Below are 27,122 nucleotides of genomic sequence, written 5' to 3'. Positions count from 1 at the left end.
AGGATGTGACATGTGTGCATGGTACTGGATTTTCTGAAGCTATGCTTGAAGAAGAGTTTACAATTCGTACTCCTAAAGTAATCGAAAAGGTTTTTGTTTTTTCTTCTCAAGATTTGCATATTTGTTACAAAACTGTCTTATAATACATATTTTCATTGATTGTTTTTGGTTTTTTCAGCCTAATGATTCAGAAAAAGTTCAAAGCAATGGCCTAGGCATATTAATAATACCTTTGAACTCATTGCAATGTCAACTTTCTTGGATCCCTCCAGGTCTTTGGATAAAGAGGTAGATTATTCTATCAGACTTTTCACTATTTCTAACCAGTCAGGATGTATCTGATCAGAAAAAGGTGAGGTTTGGTCATCTTGGGATTCCTGCTTGGTGCTCTACTTCTGATGATGTAAAGTAACTTGGATCTCTTTCAATTCATGTAGATAGATTCCATCGTTGCCATTCTAATACATTTTTTTAATCAAAATGGAATTGTATCATGAATCAGATTGATTGCTCCAAATTATTTCAAGACATGAGAGATTAGAGGAGACATTCCTGTAACAGGTTTGTTTTTCTTTATTCCAAATGGAATTGTGTAATGTGAAGTGATTTAATTTGTTGCATCAATTGCGTTCCTAATATAATCCTGATGTATATTTGCAAATGTGGTAACATAAAGTTCATAATTTACAAATGTGTGAGTATTAATTTCTTTTGGTTGAACACATTTTCATATTCAAATCTTTTTTATTTTTTTCCCTTATTATCAACATCATTTTTTTGCCTTCTCACCCTTCAAAATTATGCATATTCGTGTACAAAAATATCGAAAATTATATTGTTTTGTTGATGATGTGTTGTTCTTTTCTTGTAATATTACATGTCAGGAAGCCAATTACTTTGTGTTTCCTACTGTAAGTCTCATTATTGTAGTTTCTTCGCATGGTTTTTCGGTTTTTCCATAGTTTTGATTCTAAATACAATCATTCATATTTGTGTGTGTGTGTTGATATTTCAAAAAAGAGTTAATGGTTTTTTTTTCAATCTGTATGCAGTTGAATTGGAAATTTATATCCTTATGCGTGGATCTGTCCTATTTTTTTCATGTACTAAAAATTTAATAAATTTTGACCTATTATCCATCCAACCAATTATATATTATTTTAATTTCTCCACCAAATTTTACGTGTTAAGAAAAAAAATATAGGGTGACCAAAGAATGTATGGGTATAATAGATTATAATATCTTTGTTTAATCAAAAGAGGATCTTTGACTTTGTTGAAGTCAAAGTTACATAAGTAGACAATAGACATTATTATTGGTTAATCTCACCCCAATGACTTCAACATAGAACATCTCTTTGGCAAATGACAATCTTTCCTTAACTCTTTATTTTTGTATCAATTTGGTTCATGAAGAATGAAGTTGTAAAGTATTATCTAATAGTTATTTTTAAAAAGTGGTATATGATTATTAATTATTCAATTTCTAAAAGAGACCTATTGAAAAAGTGATTGAATGTCTAATATGCATTTTTAATAATGTTTGCATGTTGTGTTTTATTTTTCTTCTACATCATTTATGAAAATTACATACTAATCATGAGGGGCCATGGAGACCATGAAATTATTTGTTTTGAAGGTAGAAATGTATTTTAAAAATATATTTTTAAAAATAAAATATTTTTTATTTAATTTAAAAGAATTGATCCGAAATTAAATTGACTTCTTTTTATACGCATGAATTATAATTACCATGTCTATATATGATCTACGTTATTTTAATTTATCAACCGTGGTTTCTATAGGCGTATCTATTTACATTGAAGGTGGGTCCTACTGTTGGGTTTTAATTCAAAAAACTAGTTTCAAAAACATAATATTTAGCAACGGAAGACTTGATGATTTAAATAACATAAAACAAGTTTATAACACACCAATGATCTTTTTACAAGTTGTAGAAAGATTTAAACACCAACCAACGAAGAGATGAAGAAATAACAACCTTTGTAGTTCATTGGGTCCTCTTGGGAGGCTTGGAAGTTGATGAAGAATGATGAACTTTAGAGACACGAACAAGTTACCAGCTTGATTTGAGATGTCAGTCTTGTAAAACTCTTAATCACTTAAGCTTGAAGTTCATAACCAATATGAACTTCAAGAGAGTATCAGATGCAAACAATATCTTCATAAGATAAACAAAATGAGAAAGACTTGGATATCCCTATGTATCTCATGTTTTTTACTAGTAAAAGTAAAAAACAAGAGCCAAAAGTTAGTAATTTATTCAACTTAAAGCAATGTCTTTACTTATTGAGTCTTGTGCTTAAAGACACCATGTCCCTAGCAACAGAAGTCTATAAAAGCAAAAGCATGGCTTTGTGAATAAATTAATACAAGCATGTTGTTTCCTAGCTTTCTTGTCCCTTCATCAATTTCTGGCCTTTAAGATATAAAAAGAAATCATGGGTTTTGGTTTATAAAATATAAACTTTAACTTTTTGGTAAAAGACAAAAGAATTTATCTAGTCCAAAATATTATACACGACTTAATAATTCATACCATATGAATTATGTAATGTTTATTTCCTAGAAATAAATAATTTCCAATTTAATTATAAGAGTTTATTAAATAAATAATCAATCATATCAATTGTTGTTAGTGTAACCCATTATGTAACACCTGATTTCCGGTACGCATTTATTTATAATTTATTCATTTTAGTATAGCTACTCGACGAGTTGGGAGCCCCAGACTCGTCGAGTAGAAATGAGTTTTGGACGCGGGGTTTAAGCAATCTACTCGACGAGTTGAGAGCCCTCAACTCGGCGAGTAGGTCTGCCAGAGTGAAACCCTAATTTCGGGGTTTTGCATCCTATTTAAGCATCTTAATCCCCACCCCTCAGTCTCATTTACAGCCTCCAAGTCCCAAACCCTAATCCACGAAACCTTAGTGCCTTGTTTGAGGTTGTGAGCCATTTTGAGTGATCTTTGTGTGCTTTTGAAGCTTGTGGAAAAAGAGTAAGCTAGAGGGCTCAAGAGGAAGAGAGTAGATCTAGAGACTATACTTCATTTGCTACATATTCGGGTAAGCAAGTCTCAACCTTGCTCAATGGTTTCTTAGATCTATTTATTTCACCTTTATGAGGGTTTTTGGTCCAAGAATGATAGCTTTTGGAGAATGGTCGACCCAAGTGGGTATTCTACCAGATCTAGGACTTTGAAGGGTTGATATGGCATAAAGGTGCAAACTTTATGCCATTGGAGCTCCCATGTAAGCTTTAGGGTGATATCTTGGCCTTTTTAGCCCAAAAGGCCATGCATGGGGGCAAAGGCAGAAACTTTACGAGTCCAAATGATGTCTAAGGCCTAGATTTATGTTAGTATGCTTTGGTTTGGAGTAATATGGTTTTTGGATAAAGATCTATGTCCTAGATAACTAGGGTTTGAGCTAAACCCTTGAATGAGGGCTATTAACGGGTAAAGTTGGAAACTTTACCCCTAAAAGGACATATTCAGTGTGTATGAGAAACAAGAAGCTTGAATCTGAAGATTACGGGCTTAATCCTTTAAGATGGCCCAAACAGACAGGTTAACTCGTCGAGTCCATAGAGGAACTCGACGAGTTGAGACAAGTTGTCCCGATTCTGATTATGGTGGAACTCGACCAGTCTGAGGAGGACTCGACGAGTTGACTCGCTTAATCGCGACTAGGAGTAGCCAGGGAACTCGGCGAGTCAGGAGGATGACTCGGCGAGTTGGATCGCGTTTTCAGGATTTTTGAGTTGTAGAACTCGACGAGTTGATAGGATAACTCGACGAGTTGAGTCAACCTAGAACGTTGACTTTGACCAGAATGTTGACTTTGACCAGGGGCAAAATGATCATTTTACCCTAAGAAGGATTATCATATTTTGACTAAGTGTTATTGTGATAATGATAGCCAGGGAGTCGTTGGAGTAGCCATCATGGACTCTTCACACGAGATTTCAGCAGCTAGCTTACGAGGTGAGTTTTCTCCTGTAGGAACGGGTCTAAGGCACCAAGGCCGGCCCGTTTAGTTGATAGTAGTTTCGGGCTACGGTCTGATGCCGGGTGGGACCCGATGTAGATTATATGTTTCCGGATTTTGATCCGATGTCGGGGCGGTCCCGAGGAATGCTTGTATGCTTGATGTCTTTGTGATTCTTGCATGTGTTTGTATTGTACGTTTCCGGACCACAGTCTGATGTCGGGGTGGTTCCCGAAGAATGTTAGTATGTTTCCGGATCTCGGTCCGATGCCGGTCGGGGCCCGAGGAATGTTTATAGGTTAATGTTATATGCTTATGCTCATGTGTAGTATTTGATATGTTCATATTTGTTCCGAGCTGTGCTCGATGCCGGGCGGGGCCCGATGCCGGGAAAGCCGATGTCGGGCTATGGTCCGATGTAGCAGGGCGGGGCCCAAGATATGTTTATTTGATATGTGTATGATATGTGGTAGTTTGGGGGAGACTCACTAAGCTTCGTGCTTACAGTTTCAGTTTTGGTTTTAGGTACTTCCACTAGCAAGGGGAAGAGCTCGAGATGACTGCATGACACACACCACCGTTCTTAGCCTGGGATGATTTACTCTGATTTTTTATATGTGATTTGATACATTGACAAATGTTATGTTATATTTGGAGATACATGACTTATAATTTTTACATGATGATTGATATTCATGGTTTTTCTTAATGAATAAAACGAAAATTTTTGGACCGTATTTTGGGATGTTTCAAGTTGGTATCAGAGCCTTGGTTTGAGGGATTCGGGCACACTCTCGGGTGTGTCTGAACTCAAATTGAGGACTTGGTATGAAAATTTTCAAAAGAAAATCATTTTTATAACAAGGAACTTTGAAAAGAGAAAAGAATTTCGAAAAGAGAAAAGAATATTGAAAAGGAAAAAGGGTGTGGTGCATGCAATCAGCCGAGCTCAAGTAAGTACTCCCAAATTACCCATACAAGTTTATGTTATGATATGCTTATGAGAACTGCATGCTAGATTAGGGCTAAGGATCTAGGAAGGATGTCTTATGTGTCTGTTGTATGTGTATCAGCTTTATGAAGTGCATGCTAGTACATATTAGTCAGTGATATGATGGCCTGATTAGGATATGCTTGATTATGTGTACTCGATGCTCGAATGCTGCTTGCTTTGTGCTTTTAGGAGTTCTAGTTATCTCTAACTAACTAGTAAACGAATATGTTAAGTTACATATTGCGAGGATTAAATAATTTCAGAAGGTTAGGTTTAGCTCTATTTCGCAGCTCTTGTTTAAGTCCAACCGTTGTATGGTAGGACCTCTCATTCGAAGAATTATCTAGTCTTAGTGATATGTAATGGTATTCACGAGTTAGTTAGGGAGAGATAGCAGGGACTTCATATGCAACTGATAGCGGAGAGTGGGGTGGTGATTACCCTAGGGCAAGCCTAGGATGAGATTAGCGCGTGAAGCAGTAGTGGTAGAAGGGACTTGGTGAAGTCAAGGCAGTTCTTGAGGAAAGTACGGATATATGTGGAATGTAGTATGGGCCCGTACTACTGAAAGCAGAGGATCCGTACTCGAATCAAGGAGGACTGAGATGAATCCAGGGAACTTGTAGTATATGTGATCCCTCGAGATATGATTAGTATTTTGATGTTTGTTATGATATGTTTACAGTATGGTGACGCTACGCACTAGGCCAGTCGGCACTTCAGGTACTGGTGAGGGATCAGCCTCGGGCTCTGGAGCCGAGCAGCTAGATGAGCAGACGAGAGAGTTCATTTCGTCTGAGGTCACGCGCAGTATTTTAGAGCAGACTCTTGTGATCTTCGGTACGATCAAGGAGGGTATTCTGGAGCTTATGGACGAGAGGCTGAGTGCATTCCACACTAAGGTAGCAGCCATGATGGGGTCGCGAACGCTGACATTCAGGGAGGTCAGAGTTGGTGGAGCTCCCGACTATCATGGGGCTCGGGACCCCATTGCGAGCGGCAGATGGTTGGAAGATGTAGCCAACGCCTTCCGCACCAGCAGATGTCCCGAGGGGGACAAGGTTCGACTTGCTTCCTGCCTCTTGAAGGACAGGGCACGCGATTGGTGGGAGGAGGTTGGGAGATCTATTAGAGATGATGCCGCTATTGATGCGATGACTTGGAGTGATTTCTCGGCCAGATTCAGGGTCGAGTTTGCACCTGTGATAGAGGTGCAACAGCTTGCGAGGGAGTTCCAGGACCTCCAGCAGACTACGAAGACGGTGGCCGAGATCACCGCTATGTTCAGGGAGAGGGCCCTTCTTGTTCCGCAGTACGTAGCGGACGAGGAGATGAAAAAGGCCCGATATCATGAGATGCTGCGGAGTGATATCCGCCAGTTTGTGAGTCGATCCAGCTGCAAGACGCTGGAGGATATGATTAATAGGGCTCGGGAGAGGGTGGATTTGGAGATGGGGAGGAAGAGGAAACCATATGGAGTTCAGACAGGTAGTGCGGGCAAGAAGCCCAAGGTATCAGATCACAGATCGAGGAGCCAGCAGGGCGGTAGCCGGTGTGGCAAGTGCGGCAAGATGCACAAGGGGACTTGCAGGGCGGGGAGTTCGGGCTGCTTCAAGTGCGCCCGAGCTGATCACATGAGCAGGGAATGTACAGCTACCACCACCACCACAGCAGTTTCCGATCTGATTTGCTTTCAATCAATCAGAGGGGCCTAAGAGGGCCCAGTGTCCGAGTTTAGCAGCGGCAGGACAGGAGGCGGCGCCCGCTCCTGCTACGTTGAGGATTACAGATGGCCGTCAAGGCCGAGCTGAGGCGCCTACGGCAAGGAGCAGGGCCTTTCAGCTTACTGCAGAGGAGGCACGTGCGGCTCCCAATGTTGTGACGGGAATGCTTCTCTCCTTATATCTTTATTTATATTGATTATTGCTTATGTTTATGTGTTTCATTATAGGATCGTTCCTTATGAACGGTATATCTGCTCTCGTATTGTTTGATTCGGGGGCTACCCGATCTTTTGTGTCGCTCGCGCTCAACAAACGATTCGTAGGAGCTCCGGGGGAGCTGGACTGCCCACTTGATGTGGAGATAGCAGATGATAGGACCGTTAGGGTTGCGATGGTTCACAAAGGATGTATACTGCAGTTGTTCGATGAACAGTTTTCCGTGGATTTGGTCCCTATTCCCCTGCGAGGGAATCAGGTTATAGTTGGTATGGACAGGTTGAGCCCCAATGAGGCAGTAATCGACTGCGAGCAGCAGCTAGTGAGAGTTCGGACTCCCAGCCGGGGAGGGTTAGTGATTCAGGGTGAGAGGCCACAAAGTGGACCGACTCTATGTTCAGCAGTGAGGGCGAGGCGCTACCTTCAGCAGGGTTGCGCAGGTTATGTCGCCTATGTGATGGATACCCAGGATAAGGGTAAGGCGACAATGCACGATGTACCGGTCGTACGGGAGTACCCAGATGTATTTCCAGAGGATCTGCCCGGGGTACCTCCGGAGAGGCAGGTTGAGTTCAGGATTGACCTAGTCCCTGGTGCGGCTCCGATAGCCAAGGCACCATATCGGTTGGCTCCTCCCGAGATGCAGGAGTTGTCCATGCAGCTGCATGATCTGTTGGACAAGGGACTCATCAGGCCGAGCAGTTCACCATGGGGAGCCCAGATCCTGTTTGTGAAGAAGAAGGATGGCTCACATCGGATGTGTATAGATTATCGGGAGCTGAACAAGGTAACGGTGAAGAACAGTTATCCTCTCCCGGAGATTGATGATTTGTTTGACCAGCTTCAGGGAGCATCTTGGTTCTCCAAGATTGATCTGCGATCTGGTTATCACCAGATGCGAGTCAGGGATGATGATGTGCAGAAGACAGCCTTTCGGACTCGCTATGGTCATTACGAGTTCGTGGTGATGTCATTTGGGTTCACCAATGCTCCAGCCTCGTTCATGGATCTCATGAACCGCGTGTGCAGACCGATGTTGGACCGGGTTGTGATAGTTTTCATAGATGATATCTTGGTTTATTCCAAGACTGAGGAGCAGCACGAGGAGCACCTGAGGGAGGTGCTGGAGACACTGAGGTAGGAGATACTTTTCGCAAAGCTCTCCAAGTGTGAGCTCTGGTTGCGCGAGGTGCAGTTTCTGGGGCACCTTGTCAACTAGAAGGGTATTATGGTCGATCCGACCAAGATAGAGGCCGTGATGCAGTGGGAGGTTCTGAGGTCTCCATCTGAGATTCAGAGTTTCCTTGGTCTAGCGGGTCATTACTGGAGATTCATTCAGGACTTCTCCAAGATTGCCGTTCCTCTGACCCGACTGACCAAGAAGTCGGTGTCATTCCGTTGGGGGCCTGAGCAGCAAGCAACCTTCGAGAATCTCAGGCAGCGGTTATGCAAGGCACCGATTTTAACTTTGCCGGAGGGAGTCGACTTTGTGGTTTACTGTGACGCTTCGATCACGGGCATGGGTGCGGTATTGATGCAGCGGGATCACGTGATAGCTTACGCCTTGAGGCAGTTGAAGCCTCACGAGGCTAACTATCCGACACATGATTTAGAGCTGGGGGCTGTGGTTTTCGCCCTCAAGATTTGGCGGCATTACCTCTATGGGGTCCGTTGTACCATTTACACGGACCACAAGAGTTTGAGGTACCTCATGGATCAGCCAAATCTGAACATGAGGCATCGTCGGTGGTTAGATGTGGTGAAGGATTACGATTGTGAGATCCTTTACCACCCGGGAAAGGCCGACGTGGTGGCCGATGCTCTTAGCCGCAAGGCGGTGGCGGCTCCGATCAGAGACATATGTCTGAGGATGACAGTGATTACTCCATTGTTGGAGCAGATCCAAGAGGCGCAGGTCGAGGGTATGAAGGAGGAGCGCCAGACGTGTGAGTGGATCATAGGCCAGGTGGCCTCGTTTGATTACGACAGTCGTGGGTTGTTGACCCTGAATGGGAGGGTTTGGGTTCCGTATTGGGGCGGAGTACGGCATGTACTGATGGATGAGGCCCATAAGTCGAGGTTCTCTATTCATCCCGGGGCGACGAAGATGTATCGGGATCTTCGCCCTGATTACTGGTGGCCCTGCATGAAGCGGGACGTAGCATGGTATGTAGAGCGGTGCTTGACCTGCAGGAAGGTCAAGGCCGAGCACCAGAGACCACACGACAAGATGCACAGGAAGGTCAAGGCCGAGCACCAGAGATCACACGGCAAGATGCGGCCGCTAGACATTCCCGTGTGGAAATGGGAAGATATCACCATGGATTTCATCACCAAGCTTCCCAGGACCGTACGCGGAGTAGATTCGATATGGGTCATCGTGGATTGGTTGACCAAGAGTGCTCATTTTATCCCAATCCAGGAGAGTATATCGGCTGAGAAGCTGGCCGAGATTTACATGTGCAAGATAGTGGCACGACATGGAGTGCCTGTTTCGGTGGTGTTAGACCAAGATGTCTGTTTCACTTCCAGATTTTGGAAGTGGTTTCACGAAGAGATGGGTACTTGTCTCCACTTCAGCACCGCTTTCCACCCTCAGACGGGCGGACAGAGCGAGAGGACTATTCAGACTCTTGAGGACATGCTACGCGCATGTGTTTTGGATTTCGGTGGCAGTTGGGATACGTATCTTTCGTTAGTGGAATTTTCGTATAACAACAGTTACTACGCCAACATAGACCGACCTCCCTTTGAGATGCTCTATGGGAGGAAGTGTAGGACCCCAATTTGTTGGGGCGAGGTCGGTCATAGAGTCATGGGGAGTACTGAGGTAGTACTCAAGACTATTGAGAGGATCCAGCAGGTACGGAGCAGGCTCCGGACTGCTCAGAGTCGGCAGAAGAGCTATGCCGAAAAGCGACGTTCAGACTTGGAGTTTTAGGTGGGCGGAATGGTCCTCCTGAAGGTGTCACCTTGGAAAGGTGTCACCCGGTTCAGGAAGTGGGGCAAGCTGGGCCCCAGATACATCAGTTCGTTCAGGGTTTTGGCTAGGTCTTCCAGCAGAGCTCAACCAGATCCACAACACTTTCCACATTTCCCAGCTACGGAAGTGCTTAGTGGATGACTCAGCGGTTGTGCCTCTAGAGGACATTCAGGTGGATGACAGCCTGAATTACATCGAGAGACCAGTAACTATTCTCGATAAGAAGAAGAAGAAGAAGGAGTTAAGGAACAAGATGGTTGAGTTGGTGAAGGTGCAGTGGCAGCACCGCAGAGGTTCAGAGTGGACTTGGGAGCCCGAGGAGGAGATCAGGGAGCGCTACCCAAAGTTATTCGAGACAGCAGACTTCGAGGACGAAGTCTAAGACAAGTGGGGGAGAATTGTAACGCCTGATTCCTGGTACGCATTTATTTATAATTTATTCATTTTAGTATAGCTACTCGACGAGTTGGGAGCCCCAGACTCGTCGAGTAGAAACGAGATTTGGACGCGGTGTTTAAGCAATCTACTCGACGAGTTGAGAGCCCTCAACTCGGCGAGTAGTTCTGCCAGAGTGAAACCCTAATTTCGGGGGTTTTCACCCTATTTAAGCATCTTAATCCCCACCCCTCAGTCTCATTTACAGCCTCCAAGTCCCAAACCCTAATCCACGAAACCCTAGTGCCTTGTTTGAGGTTGTGAGCCATTTTGAGTGATCTTTGTGTGCATTTGAAGCTTGTGGAAGAAAAGGAAGCTAGAGGGCTCAAGAGAAAGAGAGTAAATCCAGAGACAACACTTCATTTGCTACAATTTCGGGTAAGCAAGTCTCAACCTTGCTCAATGGTTTCTTAGATCTATTTATTTCACCTTTATGATGGTTTTTGGTCCAAGAATGATAGCTTTTGGAGAATGGTGGACCCAAGTGGGTATTCTACTAGATCTAAGACTTTGAAGGGCTGATATGGCATAAAGGTGCAAACTTTATGCCATTGGAGCTCCCATGTAAGCTTTAGGATGATATCTTGGCCTTTTTAGCCCAAAAGGCCATGCATGGGGATAAAGGCAGAAACTTTACGCGTCCAAATGATGTCTAAGGCCTAGATCTATGTTAGTATGCTTTGGTTTGGAGTAATATGGTTTTTGGACCAAGATATATGTCCTAGAGAACTAGGGTTTGAGCTAAACCCTTGAAGGAGGGCTATTAATGGGTAAAGTTGGAAACTTTACCTCTAAAAGGACATATTCAGTGTGTAGGAGAAACAAGAAGCTTGGATCTGAAGATTAGGGGCTTAATCCTTTAAGATGGCCCAAATAGACAGGGTAACTCGTCGAGTCCATAGAGGAACTCGACGAGTTGAGACGAGTTGTCCCGATTCTGATTATGGTGGAACTCGACGAGTCTGATGAGGACTCGACGAGTTGACTCGCTTAATCGCGACTAGGAGTAGCTAGGGAACTCGACGAGTTAGGGGATGACTCGGCGAGTTGGATCGCGTTTTCAGGATTTTTGAGTTGTAGAACTCGACGAGTTGATAGGATAACTCGGCGAGTTGAGTCAACCCATAACGTTGACTTTGATAACCTGTACTCCACCCCCTTTTGACCCAACCAAGAGCTCACCATATGATAACCTGTTCTAAATACAATGATCTTAAGCACGTTCAATGCCTTAACATACACACGACCACCATTGCACTCATGCTCTATTCATATTTGTAAGTTTTATAGGATCTTAACTAGTTTCAAGACATAAATGATGAGTGTAATGCACTTATTACTAACGACACTTGTGTCCTTGTGTGTCCTTGTTCCATGACCCTGATGGTGAATATTGAATGACGAATGTGGTTAAAACGTATGATGGCTCTCTGACTCGGTACACAATATGTTTACTTGGCAACAATTAAATTCAGTGTTCAGAAAAAATAGTGTAAAATTGTCATTTTACATGCATGAGAGAGACTGACAAAAGGTAACAAACAAAAGGACCAATTGTGATGCACTTTGAAACCACGAACATCATCTCTATTAGTTTTTCAAAACTTTGACCAGATCTATAGATGAGCGCAAATTGTTGGAGGATATTTGAGTAGGTGGTGGTGGAGAATCGGATTTCTCTTGGATCGTGTAAGTTCACTTTCTGAACTGATATTTCCACCCTATGCATGGGTTACAGGAAATCCAGCCTATGATAATCCAAAAGGACACTTCTGTATCTAGGCACAAAAACACAAGCCAAATCGCCAGAAGGTTCTGAGTTTGAGAAGAAGAAGAAGAAGAACTGATAAGGGTATATTACTCTGTGTATTACAACTTAATTAAGGATCCGTATTTATACTAGACAGATTAGGGTTTCCGTCTTCTATATTAGTTAGGAGAATCACAAATTTAATTACATAATCAATGGTTACCAAAATTGATAAGATTTATCAATTTTACCATAATCACCCATTAACGGGACCACTGCTAGGGGCGCTGCCTTTAGGACCCTGCAAGGGGGTTGTGCCCCCCTTGACCCCATCATTCCGTTGTACCAGCTTATAATTCGATCTTATATATGCATGCACTTGACATACTCCAAACATATAATATAGAGTACAAATGATAAACCCTTTAGCTCACATATTAGTTCAAATTACATAAAATGTCTATGCCTGGTTACATTAAAATCAATAACACATACTACATAGATTAAATTTGTAACTTAGTCTAGAAAGAAAGTTTTAAAATTACTTTCTACAAGAAAAAACTTAAAAGGTTATTTTGCGAATTGCTAGGCATTTTCTGTAAATTCAATGAAATGTGGTTAGTTAATTAACGACCACATTTATGATCAATGTAATGAATATCTCATAAGAATACCGCGTTTAGTCTACAAAAAAAGTTTTAAAATCACTTTTTTAAAGAAACAACTAAAAGGTTATTTTGTGAATTCATTGAAATGTAGTTGTTAATTTTTTTTGAATGACCATGTCAGTATTTGTTTGGGATTGAACCCAGGACCTCCTGGTTAGAAATTCATAGTTTTTTTTTTGAACGGCAAATAAAATATAATCCTAAACTACTCCTAAATCCACATATGTCTCCCACGAGACTTGAACCCTCAACCTCAAGGAGGGAGAGCAACACCTGATATCATTGCACTACAAGAAGATTGGACAATAGCGGCGACGCGTGTCGTCGCTAAAGGTTAGGGTTGTCGCCGCTAATACCTTTAGCGGCGACCTGTCGCTCCAAATGCGTCGCCGGTGATGCTTCGCGGCGACAGACGATAGCGGCGACGCAAAGGTATTAGCGGCGACACCTTTGAGGGAAAAATCAACGTGTTTTCGCTTTCCTCTACAACCATTGGTTTGAAAACAAATCGGACGGATGGAGGTAATTTGACGCGGATCGTTGTTAGTGAGCATTAGCGGCGACCTCTTTAGCGGCGACGCTGGGCAATAGCGGCGACATGTAACGCGTTAATTACATGTCGCCGCTACTGCCCAGCGTCGCTGCTAAAGACGTCGCCGGTAATGCCAACATTTCTTGTAGTGTTGGGCGAGAAGCCCTTTGGTTAGAAACTCCTAGTTAGACACATTGTTAGCCAAGTAAGTTAGCCCCAACTTGTAGTTGTTAATTTATCAACAACACGTTCTATTGGAATCATTTCAATTATATCTGAACGAAGCATTCCTGTCTCTCTTTTGTTTTTTGTGGTCATCAAGTTTTAAGAAAATGGATAACGCATGGGATGTAAAAAAAACAAAAAAAAGACATAACTTTTTGCCAGTTTATCTGTACGTCTATATAAAACTTTAATGAATTACAATTGTATATCTGGACATAAATGAAACCATCGGAAAAAATAAAATAAAAATGTGTTCTGAAAATCATAAACAAAAGTTGGGCCGTGTGTGATGAGTCGGTTAGACTTTGGACTTAAAAAATCCCGTTCAAGAGTTACACCTACGGTAGGGTCCTATCCTATCGTTATTTATCGAGAATCTAGGTGATTAAAATGCAATTTTTAAAATATAGGTGCATATATCAAACTTTTACGTGAGATTCAAGCATAAACCCTAATAACACTTTCAAACAGGTTAAACCCTATATCGTCATCGTCGTCTCCGAACACCATGCTCTTATGCCAATCCTCCACTCTGCCTAATTCCTCTTCAACTGTTGTTTCAATGGAGTACGTTAAGTATGAACCAGAGTACAACCCAGAAGCCATAAAAAATTACTATTCAAGTGGCGTTCAAATAGGCAGAAGCAAGAATCCAGATATCAAAGCTAAAATCATGAAAGCAAAAAATCATCTCTCTGCACTCGGTTGGACTTTCTTCTACCTCTGGAAGAAACCCAATCGTCGAGAACTTCGGTATTGTTCTCCGAAAGGTAAAACTTATATCTCCCTCCGAACAGCCTGTGGATCTCTCATTGATCATCAAGATCATCACGATCTTGACGTGAGTAGTTCCATAATCGAAGAAGGTACAAAACAGGATACGAAATTGGTGAATAGCGATGAGTCAGTGATCAGCAATAGTCGACCCAAGAAAAGGATTCGGATAGAAGATGTTGAAAGTTCGTATTTCCGTCAACAGAGTGAAGAATCGGTTGGGAACAGTAATGATTCGGGTATTGTTGACGATGATGAAAAGAAAGAGGGTATTCTGAGAAATTGTTCAGGAAAAGCTCTTCGTGAGATTAAGAAATTGAAGGAATCCGGGAAGAAAAGAAAAGAGTTTAAACCCAAGAAACGAATACGAAAGGTGAAACCTTCTTCTGTGAGCCGCAGGTGCCCTCTTTCTTCCCTAATCCAAAGAAAAATTGTGTTAAGTGGTTCAAGAGTCGCTTATCTTAACAGACTAGATGATCATATTATGGCATCCGGGCGTATATATGAGAAGGGGATTCAGTGTGATTGTTGTAATATGTTTTTTCTTCTAAGCAAATTCGAGTCTCATGCTGGAAGTACATATCGTAGACCATCAGCCAGGATATTTCTAGATGATGGGAGGTCTCTTTTGGATTGTCAGACACAGTTAAACCTAGAAACCGAAGTTGATACAGTCACTAAATCGACAAAATCATCTGATCATGCGATATCTGGCCAAGATGAGTTTTGTTCTTTTTGCAATGATGGGGGTGATTTATTGTTATGTGATTCTTGTCCTTCTTCTTATCATTCATCTTGCATTGGATTGAATGGAGTTCCTGATTCTGAGTACTGGTTCTGCCCATCTTGCTGTTGTGGGATTTGTCTTCAAGGTCATGATCATGACCAAATTACGTGTGAACAATGTGAGCGCCATTTCCACATTGATTGCCTGAAAAAAGAAGTGCTCTCAATGTCTTCTGATGGTAATAAAACGTTCTGTTCTAAAAAATGTGAAGGAATATCTTCGGGCCTAATGGGGATTTCTGGCATATCGATTCCATTAACAACGAACAACCTGAGTTGGAGTTTATTGAAGATGGTGAGTGATGATAACAACATAAAGGAAGAATATACAGAAACTTATAGCAAACTAAACTTGGCATTAGAAGTGATGAATGAGTGTTTCGAACCTGTACAGCATCCGTGGTCCAATAATGATGTGGTTGAAGACGTTATCTTTAATAGATGTTCAAAAAAGTCGAATTTCAAAGGGTTCTTTACAGCGGTTTTGGAGAGAGATGAGGAAGTGATATCGGTGGTTATAGTGCGAGTTCATGGTAGTAAAATGGCGGAGATTCCATTTGTTGCCACAAGATTCCAGTACAGGCGACTAGGGATGTGTAGCATGTTGATGGATGAGCTGGAATGGAAATTGGGAGAGTTGGGTGTTGAGAAGCTTGTTTTGCCTGCGGTTCCTGATATGGTTAGTACTTGGACTCAAGCATTTGGATTCAAGATGATGACAGATTCAGAACGATTGAGCCTTGTTGAATGCAAGATCCTTGATTTTCCGGGTACGGTGAAATGTCAGAAAATCTTGAAGAGAATGTGAATATGTTTATTATACTTGTTTTGACTTTTGGTAATTCATAGCAATATATATATTTGTAGATACTTGTAGTTGTCTTCTACGAAAAAAAACTTGGCGTTATAATATGAAAACTTCTCGTTTTTTAGTAGACGGAGTCTTATAATGATATGGTTATATAGATATGAAAGTGGCCAAGTGGGTGAGGTGAATATGCATGGATACTTTATTGTTAGTTTGTTATTAAATTGAATGAGTTATATACTTTTTTCTTATGTGTAAATCTACCAATTATGGTATATGGTGATACAATGGTGAAACAAATATTCAAATATTGCCAAATAATATGCAAAAGTAAATGGATTTCAATAAGCAATTCTTCATGTATTTTCATCCTCTTATGATTGATTTACATCCGTTTATTAATGATTTAATAAATGTGGTTTAAAACTAGTTATGCATTTTCTAAGTTCTTTGTAGCTACATTATCTCTAAAAAATATGTTTAAAATACATCTATTATTTAGAACATGCAATGCTTAGATTTCTTCTAAAAGAGTTTGTACTTCCGCCTGTTGAGTGTGAATCCACGTCAATGTGGTCCACAGAAAAGTTAGTCAAAAAGGTTGATTAAAAAGGAATGGTGATCCGGTTCTTACGGACCATGTTTTGTGGCTTTCCTTTTCTCTATTCAATCCTATATAAGATTGTATTGTATCTGTAGTCTGATATACACAAAAAAAGAAAGAGTGCATAGCACCAAGAAATAAACACTCCTAGTTACCCTCGTGTGGACGTAGGTCAGAGAAAGACCGAACCACGTTAAATCCCTCGTGTTCATTCTTGTGTTCTTGTTTTCTTTCGTGAGCTGTGCGTGTGTTTAGAGTCGTGTGTTAAGTGTCTCGATCCTAACAAGTGGTATCAGAGCGTTGGTTTAGCTCCAGAAGGTGATTTTCAGTTTTTTGGTCGAAATTTGTTTTCGTCAAAAACGATTTTGGTGTATACCGTTGGAAAGGTCTCGTTCTGAAGATTCCGAAAATATTTTTTTCTGAATTTTTCGACCACCGGAAGACGTCCAAATCGCCGGTCAAAGGTTCGCCGGAATAGTGACCGGAAAACCAGTTCGCCAGAGAAGACGACACTGTAGTGCCGGAGCCTTGCCGGAGAAGACGACACTGTACGCCGGAGACCTGCCGGAGAAGACGACACTGTAACGACACTGTAGCATCACTGTAGCGACACTGTAGCGTCACTGTAGCAGAATTTGAAAAACTCAGATTTGGTCCCTAAAGTTCCAGAAAATTGCAAGACAGGTCCCTGAAGTTTCAGAAAATTGCAAAACAGGTCCCTGTTCTTTCAGAAAATTGCAAAAATGGCAGAAGATGGTAAAATCAAGATTGACAAGTTTGATGGAACCGATTATGGATTTTGGAAGATGCAAATTGAAGATTTGTTGTATCAGAAAAGTTTGCATTTGCCTATGTTGGGCGTACAACCGGATGACATGTATGATGAAGAATGGAAGTTGTTGGATCGACAAGCCTTGGGTGTAGTTAGTCTTTCATTGGCAAAGAGTGTTGCGTATAACATTGTTAATGAAACAACTACTTATGGAGTATTTAAGGCTTTGTCCAACATGTACGAGAAGCCGTCCGCTTCCAACAAAGTGTTCCTCATCAAACAATTGGTTAACACCAAAATGAAGGAAGGCATGTCAGTTACCGCTCACATAAACGAGTTTAACTCGATTATCTCTCGTTTAGCCTCAGTTGCAATAAAGTTTGAAGATGAAGTACAAGCGCTCCTCCTTTTATCATCTTTACCCGATAGTTGGTCAGGCACAGTCACAGCTGTTAGTAGTGCATCCGGCACTATCAAACTCACTTTCGAGAGTATTCGTGACTTGATTGTAAATGAAGATATCAGACGGAGAAGCAATGGTGAGACTTCTAATTCTAGTTCTCTATTGCATACAGAAAGTAGAGGAAGAAGAAACGAAAGAGGACATAGTCGAGGCAGGTCAAAGTCCAGAAAAAGGGGGCAGTCCAAGAACCGAAAAGATATTGAATGTTGGAATTGCAAAGAAAAGGGTCACTTTAGAAACCAATGTCCAAAACCACAAGCTGCAAAGAAAGAAGTACACAATATATCCTCTGAAGAATCGGGAGATTGTCTCATATGTTGTGTTGAGAATTCAATGGAATCCTGGATTATGGATTCGGGTGCTTCTTTCCATGCTGTCTCATGCCCAGATATTGTCAAGAACCTACAGACAGGTGACTTTGGCAAAGTTAGTTTGGCCGATGATCAAGTGCTTGATATTACGGGTATAGGAGACGTAGATTTGAAGACCTCCATGGGAACCACCTGGACATTGAAAGATGTCAGGGTTATCCCAAACTTAAGGAAAAAGTTGATTTCAGTTGGTAAGTTGGATGATGAAGGACTTGATGTTCACTTTGGGGGTGGACAATGGAAAGCAATCAAAGGCAACTTGGTGATTACCAAAGGAAAGAAGAAAGGCACTCTATACATGGTAGAGATACCTGGTGATGGTGTTCATGCCGTAACCACCAATCCAAGTCCATCTAATTTATAGCACCAACGACTCGGACACATGAGCGATAAGGGATTGAAGATGTTGGCTCAGAAAGGAAAGTTTCCAGACTTGAAGAAAGTCGAAACTGAATTTTGTGAATGTTGTGTTCTCGGGAAACAAAAGCGGGTTACTTTTGTAAAAACGGGGAAGACACCGAAAGCTCAGAAGTTGGAGCTTGTTCACTCGGATGTATTTGGACCAACACCAGTTTCATCTCTAAGAGGCAAAAACTACTATGTAACCTTTATCGATGATTCAACACGCAAGGTATGGGTCTATTTTCTTAAAAATAAATCTGATGTATTTGATACTTTTAAGATATGGAAATCTACTGTTGAAAATGAAACTGATTTGAAGGTAAAATGCCTGAAGTCGGATAATGGTGGTGAATACATAAGCAAGGAGTTTGTTGACTATTGTGCCAAGCAAGGGATAAAGATGATCAAGACGGTCCCAGGAACCCCTCAGCAGAATGGTGTAGCTGAAAGAATGAATAGAACTCTGAATGAAAGGGCTAGAAGCATGAGGTTGAATTCTGGTTTACCTAAGACATTTTGAGCTGATGCAGTTAACACTGCAGCCTACTTGATCAACCGTTCACCGTGTGTTCCCTTGGATTTTAAATTACCAGAAGAAATGTGGCAAGGGAAGGAAGTAAGTCTCAAACACCTGAAAGTTTTTGGTTGTACTGCTTACAGTTTGTTAAAAGATGGTGACAGAGATAAACTTGATTCAAAGACCAAGAAGTGTACATTCATTGGTTATGGGTCAGACGAAATGGGTTACAGGCTTTGGGATAGTGAAAACAGAAAGTTAATCCGAAGCAAGAACGTCACCTTTAACGAAACTGAGTTATACAAAGACAGAAACAACAAAAGTCCAGAAATTCAGAAGGAGTATGTTGAGTTTGAAGATGATGAAAAGAAGAAAGAAGCTTCAGTCGAAATCCCTGAATCTGGGGATGACTCAACTGACAGTGGGAGCTCAGGGGATAATTCCAGTAATGATTCTGAAGAAGATGAAACCAGTCCTCTAACTCCAGAGTCCCCAGTAACACCTCAAGTTCAACTAAGAAGATCTTCCAGAGTCACCAGACCACCAAAAAGATACTCACCATCTGTTAACTACATTCTCCTGACAGAAAATGGTGAACCCCAGTGTTACTCTGAAGCTATAGGGTTGAAAGATTCATTGCAGTGGGAGCTAGCAATGAAAGATGAAATGAAGTCGCTTGAGAAGAACAACACCTGGCACTTAACAAAGCTTCCAGTTGGGAAGAAGGCTCTTCAAAATAAATGGGTTTTCAGGGTCAAAGATGAACATGATGGTACCAAACGGTACAAAGCAAGATTAGTAGTCAAGGGTTTTCAACAGAAAGAGGGAATCGATTTCAATGAAATATTCTCTCCAGTAGTAAAGATGACCACTATCAGACTTGTTCTCAGTATTGTAGCAGCAGAAGGTTTGCATCTAGAGCAGCTAGATGTCAAAACAGCTTTTCTACACGGTGACCTAGAAGAAGACATTTACATGACACAACCAGAGGGTTTCCAAGTTAAAGGCAAAGGAAACTTGGTGTGTAAATTGAAGAAGAGTTTGTATGGTCTGAAACAAGCACCCAGACAATGGTATTTGAAGTTTGATAACTTCATGAGAAGAGTTGGTTACAAGAGATGTGACAATGATCATTGTTGTTACATCAAGAAGTTTAAGGGTTCTTATATCATTCTATTACTCTATGTAGATGATATGTTGATTACCGGTTCAGACATTTCAGAGATCAAGAAGTTAAAGAAACAAATGTCTGAAGAATTCGAGATGAAAGACTTGGGAGCTGCAAACCAAATACTCGGGATGAGTATTTCCAGAAACAAAGAAGATGGCTCTTTGACACTCTCTCAAGAGAAGTACATTGAGAAAGTGTTAGAGAAATTCAGCCTTAAAGATGCCAAGATCAGAAGCACACCTTTGGGAAGTCACTTTAAGCTTTCTAAAGTTCAGTCACCCAAATCAAATGAAGACAAGAAAGAAATGGCTAAAGTTCCGTATGCATCTGCTGTTGGTAGCCTCATGTATGCAATGGTATGCATAAGACCAGATATCGCTCATGCAGTGGGAGTTATTAGTCGGTTTATGTCCAATTCGGGGAGAGAACATTGGGAAGCAGTTAAATGGTTGCTAAGATATTTGAAGGGGACTTCAAAGATGACATTGCATTTCAAGGGAAAAGATGTCATTCTGAGGGGTTATGCAGATGCAGACCTTGGTGGTTGTAAAGAGTCATACAAAAGCACCACAGGGTATGTCTTTACAGTGGGAGGCACTGCGGTAAGTTGGATATCCAAACTACAGAAAAGTGTTGCCCTTTCAACCACATAAGCAGAGTATATGGCAGTTGCTGAAGCAAGCAAAGAGCTTATATGGTTGAAGAATTTTCTCAACGAACTTGGCAAAGAACAAGATGATTGTGCATTATTTTGTGACAATCAAAGTGCAATTCATCTTGCAAAGAATCACGTCTTCCATTCGAAGACAAAGCACATACAGCTGAGATATCACTTCATCAGAGAAAGAATTAATGATGGCACTCTGAAGATGAATAAGATCAAAGGAACTAAAAATCCAGCTGATATGTTGACTAAGGTTGTCACCTTAGAGAAGTTGAAGCTTTGCATAGCTTCAACTGGCCTTCAGGATAATTGAAGAGAAAGCCGGGTAACTAGGATGGAGTCAAGATCAAAAGTGTTTTACCGAAATACAGATGCACAGTTGAAGCACAGGTGAAGATTGTTCCGTGGCTTCAAGTGGGAGATTGTTGAGTGTGAATCCACGTCAATGTGGTCCACAGAAAAGTTAGTCAAAAAGGTTGATTAAAAAGGAATGGTGATCCGGTTCTTACGGACCATGTTTTGTGGCTTTCCTTTTCTCCATTCAATCCTATATAAGATTGTATTGTATCTGTAGTCTGATATACACAAAAAAAGAAAGAGTGCATAGCACCAAGAAATAAACACTCCTAGTTACCCTCGTGTGGACGTAGGTCAGAGAAAGACCGAACCACGTTAAATCCCTCGTGTTCATTCTTGTGTTCTTGTTTTCTTTCGTGAGCTGTGCGTGTGTTTAGAGTCGTGTGTTAAGTGTCTCGATCCTAACACCGCCCTCTAAGAAAAGCTAGAAAAAAAAGTTTTCATTCATATAACAGAATAACAACAATTTATTAATATAATACAGTCAATTGGGATTTCTTTTTTGGAATGAGACATTTAAGCTAGAACAATTCTTGAAACAAGAGACCTTTATTTGAATACAAGTAAACCCAAGGGTGAAAACTTTTTATGTCCATTTATCATAAACATGTATTTAGAAGAAGATCCCAACAATGAAACTTTTCTTTGGTAATTTGATCCACATTTTGACCCATTTCAATTGTGAGATGGTTCCTCCAATCTCCAACTTTCCCTTCCCTAAAGAAGGCATGATTTGGTATACCAATACTTAAACTCCCATGCTTATTAACCTCACTCAAGTTTTCAAAACCACATAGGCTCATAATCTCTTCCACCACACCTTTCCCCTCTTCTTCCTCTGTAAAAGGGTGGCCCAAGAACTTTGCCAAAAGCTTCACATTATTCCTAGTATCCATTTTCATCTCCTCGTATGTCAAAAACAGAATCCTTGTCGGCTGTTCTAAACTTACTTTGTAGTACCTGTTAACATGATCCCAATAAGGTCCGTTTGGTATGACACCTTTACAGAACATATCAAACCCCTCCTCGAATGTCATCAAATCCCGAGATTGGCCTCTCAAACTGTTTGCAAAGTGAAACAAAGAGACTAAAACATCTTTAGGGTTTCGACACATATAAACTATGCGACATGAAGAATCAAGAATGGATTGAGGCAAGGAAGTGTAAGGCATATGGGTAGCATAGAGACGTGGAGTATGTGCATTATCATAAGTAGGGCTAGTTCTTAAAACTTCAGTCTCAACGAAAGGCAAACAGTTATGGGGATTAGAGTTTTGTAGTGGGTGGGTTGAAGGTGGCTTGTTTTTATATCGGTTTCGGTTTACAATAGCAAAAGCTAAGGCTTTGAGCCATGTTGTGCCAGATTTTGGAAGTGTGGCTAAGTACACATCGGATGGATGAGCTTTGAAACTGTCTTGTGTGGCCATCACAGTTTCAACCGAGACTACGTTCTTTGACTGGTGCCAAAACCCTTGGTACATATAAAGGTCTTCAGTCATCCAGCCTTTCTCCTTAGGAAAAGTTGTGAACCTATCCTTGTATCTATCATACAAGAGCGCTAGATTGGTCTTTTCATGGTCATTATCGTCTACAAATGAAAGAGGGTAGACATCAGGGACTGATATTTGAAAAGTCATCTTTGTGGAATTGAATAAAAGGAGTTTCTATTGTTTAATTAACACTCTCACTTGTCTATATATACTAAAACAATATTGACATTGGAGTAAAAGTTTCAATATTTGCCAGGTTGGCAATGACGTTTATGACTGTATTCCAAACCATATCAATGCGTATCTTTTGACCAAAATGAAACGAAGTGACCATACATTTATAACTATTATTAATGATATTGTGACGTGTTTGTGTATTGTTTAATCCTATATAAGATAGCATGATTCAGGTGAACTGACTACTCAACAACACAACAATTTTTACTATATGATATTTGTTTTCCTATCTGATTATACAAAATGTTACATCCCTCCATCAATTTTGCAAAGAGTGTAGGTAAGAATATATCTACACCATGTCGCTCACCTTCAGAAATCTAAATAAAACTTGATTTTATCAAGTTTATTTCTATATAATCGGTAAAAGAAGGTAACATATTTTTCACACATCCATATTTTAAACATTCAAAAAAAAAAATAATAATAAATAACAATAAATAATAAATAATTCTTTAATTTCAATCCGGATATTCACCAAAATAATGCTTTGATGAGTGGTGCATCCAATATGGTTTTGGTAAATATATAAATCAAGTGGGTTTTGAATTATTTAATTTTTTCTTTATTATTATTATTTTTTTTTTGAAAATGAAATTCTTTAGCATGAAAAACTAGCAAAAGCTAAAGCTATAAGCAGTTTAGGCAAGCACGTGTAGGATGTTTACACCATATAAACCAACATAAACTATCACCTCTCATCGTCCTATTTTTCAACCAAAAGAAAGCTAAAAATTACACCATACAATTGAGATCATGAGTGCTCTGGATTAATATTGTGGATTGGTTGTGAATGGATTAATTAATATTTTGGATTGGTTGTGTATGAATTAATATTTTGGGTTAATATTCCTGTAAAATTGTAGCAACTTTATATATGTTATTTTTTTTTATAATTTTAATGTTAAATAAACAAAAAAAAATGAAAATTCTTTTAGCGGCGACACAAAGCTATTGGTGGCGACGTTGTATTAGTAGCGACAGGTGGCTAATAGAGAATTTGTGACGAAGCATTAGTGGCGACCTTTTTGCAGCGACATGTCGCCACTAATACCTTTAGTGACGACAACCCCTATCTTTCGCGGCGACAGGCGTCGCCGCTAATGCCTGGAAATGTAGTGGCACAGTAACACAAACACCTTACCCTTAAACTATCATTGATTCACGAAAATGATTATAATGATAAAAAAATAAGTGGGAAATCCCCCATATACATATTAATTATGGTAAGGAACACAGTGATCGTATAAAAAAATAATAATAATCAGAAATAAACAATTTATTACGTCAATTAGTTTCCAAAAAACGAGTTTCCTAAGATCGAATGTCTTTTTTCAAGAACAGCAAAGGAGTAGCGAATCCACCTTTAGTTGAAGGAGATATCCAAACCATGGAACTTTTCTCTGGTAATTCGATCTAAAGTCTGGCTCATTTCATTGGTGAGATGGTTGGTCCAATCTCCAACTTCCCCTTTCCTGAAAAAAGCATCATTAGGTATACCCTCACGTAGATTTCCATGCTTATTAACCTCGCTTAAATTTTCGAAACTGCATAGTCTGATAATCTCTTGGACTGCACCTTCAGTCTCTTCTTTCTCTGTGAATGGGTAGCCCAAGAACTTTGCAACTCGCTTGACATGATTTAAAGTATCCGTTTTCATATCCTCGTACGTTAAAAATAGAACCTTTCCCGGGTGTTCTGAACTAACCTTGTGGTACCCTTTAATATGGTCCCAGTAAGGTCCTATTGGCATGAAACCATTACTAAACAACTCGAACGCCTCCTCAAATGTCAGTAGACTGCCCGATTTGTCTCTCAACTTGTTTGCAAAGTGAAACATAGAGACCAAAACATCTTTAGGGTTTCTACATAAATAAATTAGTCGACAATTCGACTGAAGAATGGATTGAGGCAATGAAATGTAGGGTATATGGGTAGCAAACAGTCGTGGTGAATGTGCTTTGGCATAAGTAGGTGTGTGTCTATATATTTCAGTCTCAATGAAAGGCAAACAGTTGTGAGGGTTGGAGATGAGTAGAGGGTGAGTTGAAAGAGAGTTGTTTTTGTAGCGATTTCTGTTAACTATAGCAAACACGAGCGCCTTGAGCCATGTTGTGCCAGATTTTGGCAGTGTGGCCAAGTAGATATCTGTTGGGTGAGCTTTGAAAGTGTCTTGTAAGGCCATCACAGTTTCTATTGAGATTATACGCATCGACTGGTGCCAAAAGCCTTGGTACATGTATAGGTTTCCTGTTATCCAACCTCTCTCCTTGGGAAGCATTTGAAGCCTACCCTTGTATTTATCAAAAGTGAGGGCCATATTGGCTCTTTCTTTTTGACCTTCGTGACTGCATTTAGGTACAGATGAAAGAGAGAAAGCATGAGAAGCTATAGACATTGACATTATGACATATGAAGGTTATATCTATTCAATGAAATGAAACGATATTTTTTCTTTTATTTATAGATCCAATTCGTTTTCGTGTTTACTTTTCTAAATTTAATATTGGTCATGAATGGATATATAATACATTACATTTAAAGAACCAAGAAATCTTATAAAATTCAGGTGAAAATATTCATGTGATCAGATTCCATGAAGCTTGTAATATTCATGTGATCAGATTCCATGAAGCTTGTTTTGCACGATTGAAACTTGTGTTGCGTGATTCTGTAACGATCTGATATGATACATTGCATGAACCAAGAATTCTTTATATTGGTCAAAGAAGCAGTTAATGAACAAGTTTTGTATATAATATTCAGTAAAATAAAAAAAATAAAAATAAATAAATAAATAAAACAATCATTTAATTATTTCGTACGTTTTGAAACTAGTTTTTTAAACATACCGCTGTTTTAACCATCATCTTTCTTGCCCTTTACTACACGGCCATCCGGAGGCTATTTTATGATTATGAATCCTATGTGGAGGGGATTTTTACTAGCGAACATCACACTAAAGCATAGTAATTTTCTTGTGGAATAAGGGTGGTCATGGATGCTTACGTAAGTCTCTCTCTCTCTCTCTCTCTCTCTCTCTCTCTCTCTCTCTCTCTCTCTCTCTCTCTCTCTCTCTCTCTCTCTCTCTCTCTCTCTCTCTCTCTCTCTCTCTCTCTCTCTCTCTCTCTCTCTTTCTTCAATAGTGAACACCACCCCTATATGTATATAGTAGGTGTGTTGTGAAAATGCATGATGCTGATGTAGAATCGTTTTCACCCATAAATGTATTGTAATGATACCCCTTAGCCTGATCGATCTTCTCCACCACCACTGCCCACGTGCATTAAATCTGACACACCAGCTTTTGAAAACAACTCCCATGGTTGTCGCCTCTTTTTGCAAAATCGATCTGAGGAGAAATCTCATGGCTTCCTCCGCCACCTTCATCACTTGTGTTCATCTTTCTCCCCTCATTTTCATCGAAAATCCAAACCACCTTCATCACCATTATTTGTTGAATCAAAACCCCAAAACTTCGAGAGTTTGTCTTGAACACTTCAAAACTGAAACACATGGCTCTGGACCCACTCATGCCCTCTTTTCACTTTCCTTCCCCTTCCACCACCGTAGATAGCTTTCGCAACTCGACACTCCAGCACCATCTCCGAAGATACATTGAACACACTGCTTTCTCCGGTAAGCCCACCTGTAATTTCATCGACATTAAAATCAAAAGGGAGATAATAAATCAAGAACAAACCCAAAATAAATAAATAAATAATCAAGATCAAACCTAAATAACTAAAGATAAAACTCCACATAACTTCTCACTAACCATATATCAAACTAAGATAATCAAATTTATTGAAACCCAAATAAAACCTAGAAATCGAGGTTCAAATTAAACACTTAATTTTCTAAGAACCTAATCACGCGTAACAACCTATAAATCAAACACATGTCTAAACCATGAATCAAATACAAAGAATCAATTTTATTGAACGAGGGAGAAGGATATAAGATCTCGTGAAGGTTGGGTGTGTATGATTCTCGTGAAGTGTTATCTATATCCAGATTTGGTGAAGTGCTATTAAGATCCAAATTTGGTGAAAACTGGGGAGTTGTTTGGTAGGATCCAAATTTTTAAGAAGTCTGAATTTTTAAGATCTGGATTTTTAACTTGTTGTGTGGTTCGAACCTCTGAACTGTTGTGCCGAATTATAAAA

General features: G+C 40.3%; 1 protein-coding gene and 2 pseudogenes across 1 annotated transcript; 1 reads left to right on the top strand and 2 right to left on the bottom strand.

Moving 5' to 3' along the window:
* The first annotated feature begins 14,045 nt into the window (after positions 1–14,045).
* Positions 14,046–15,905, top strand: LOC145113984 (increased DNA methylation 1-like). Its single transcript, XM_079050010.1, has one exon. It carries the CDS (start codon positions 14,046–14,048, stop codon positions 15,903–15,905), a length of 1,860 nt encoding a protein of 619 aa, XP_078906136.1.
* A 5,746-nt stretch (positions 15,906–21,651) lies between these two features.
* LOC145113698 (flavonol 4'-sulfotransferase pseudogene) lies at positions 21,652–22,885 on the bottom strand (annotated as a pseudogene).
* A 1,229-nt stretch (positions 22,886–24,114) lies between these two features.
* LOC145116375 (cytosolic sulfotransferase 12 pseudogene) lies at positions 24,115–25,371 on the bottom strand (annotated as a pseudogene).
* Between the last annotated feature and the right edge of the window lie 1,751 nt (positions 25,372–27,122).

This window comes from Lactuca virosa, chromosome 5, assembly GCF_052849685.1.
Source record: "Lactuca virosa cultivar CGN04683 chromosome 5, Lactuca_virosa_CGN04683_v6, whole genome shotgun sequence".
NCBI classification, from domain to species: Eukaryota; Viridiplantae; Streptophyta; class Magnoliopsida; order Asterales; family Asteraceae; genus Lactuca; species Lactuca virosa.
This window is presented reverse-complemented; position numbering and strand designations above follow the sequence as displayed.

Coding starts and splice junctions, on each gene's coding strand:
- LOC145113984 (XM_079050010.1), top strand. CDS start 14,046: ATGCTCTTATGCCAATCCTCCACTCTGCCTAATTCCTCTTCAACTGTT.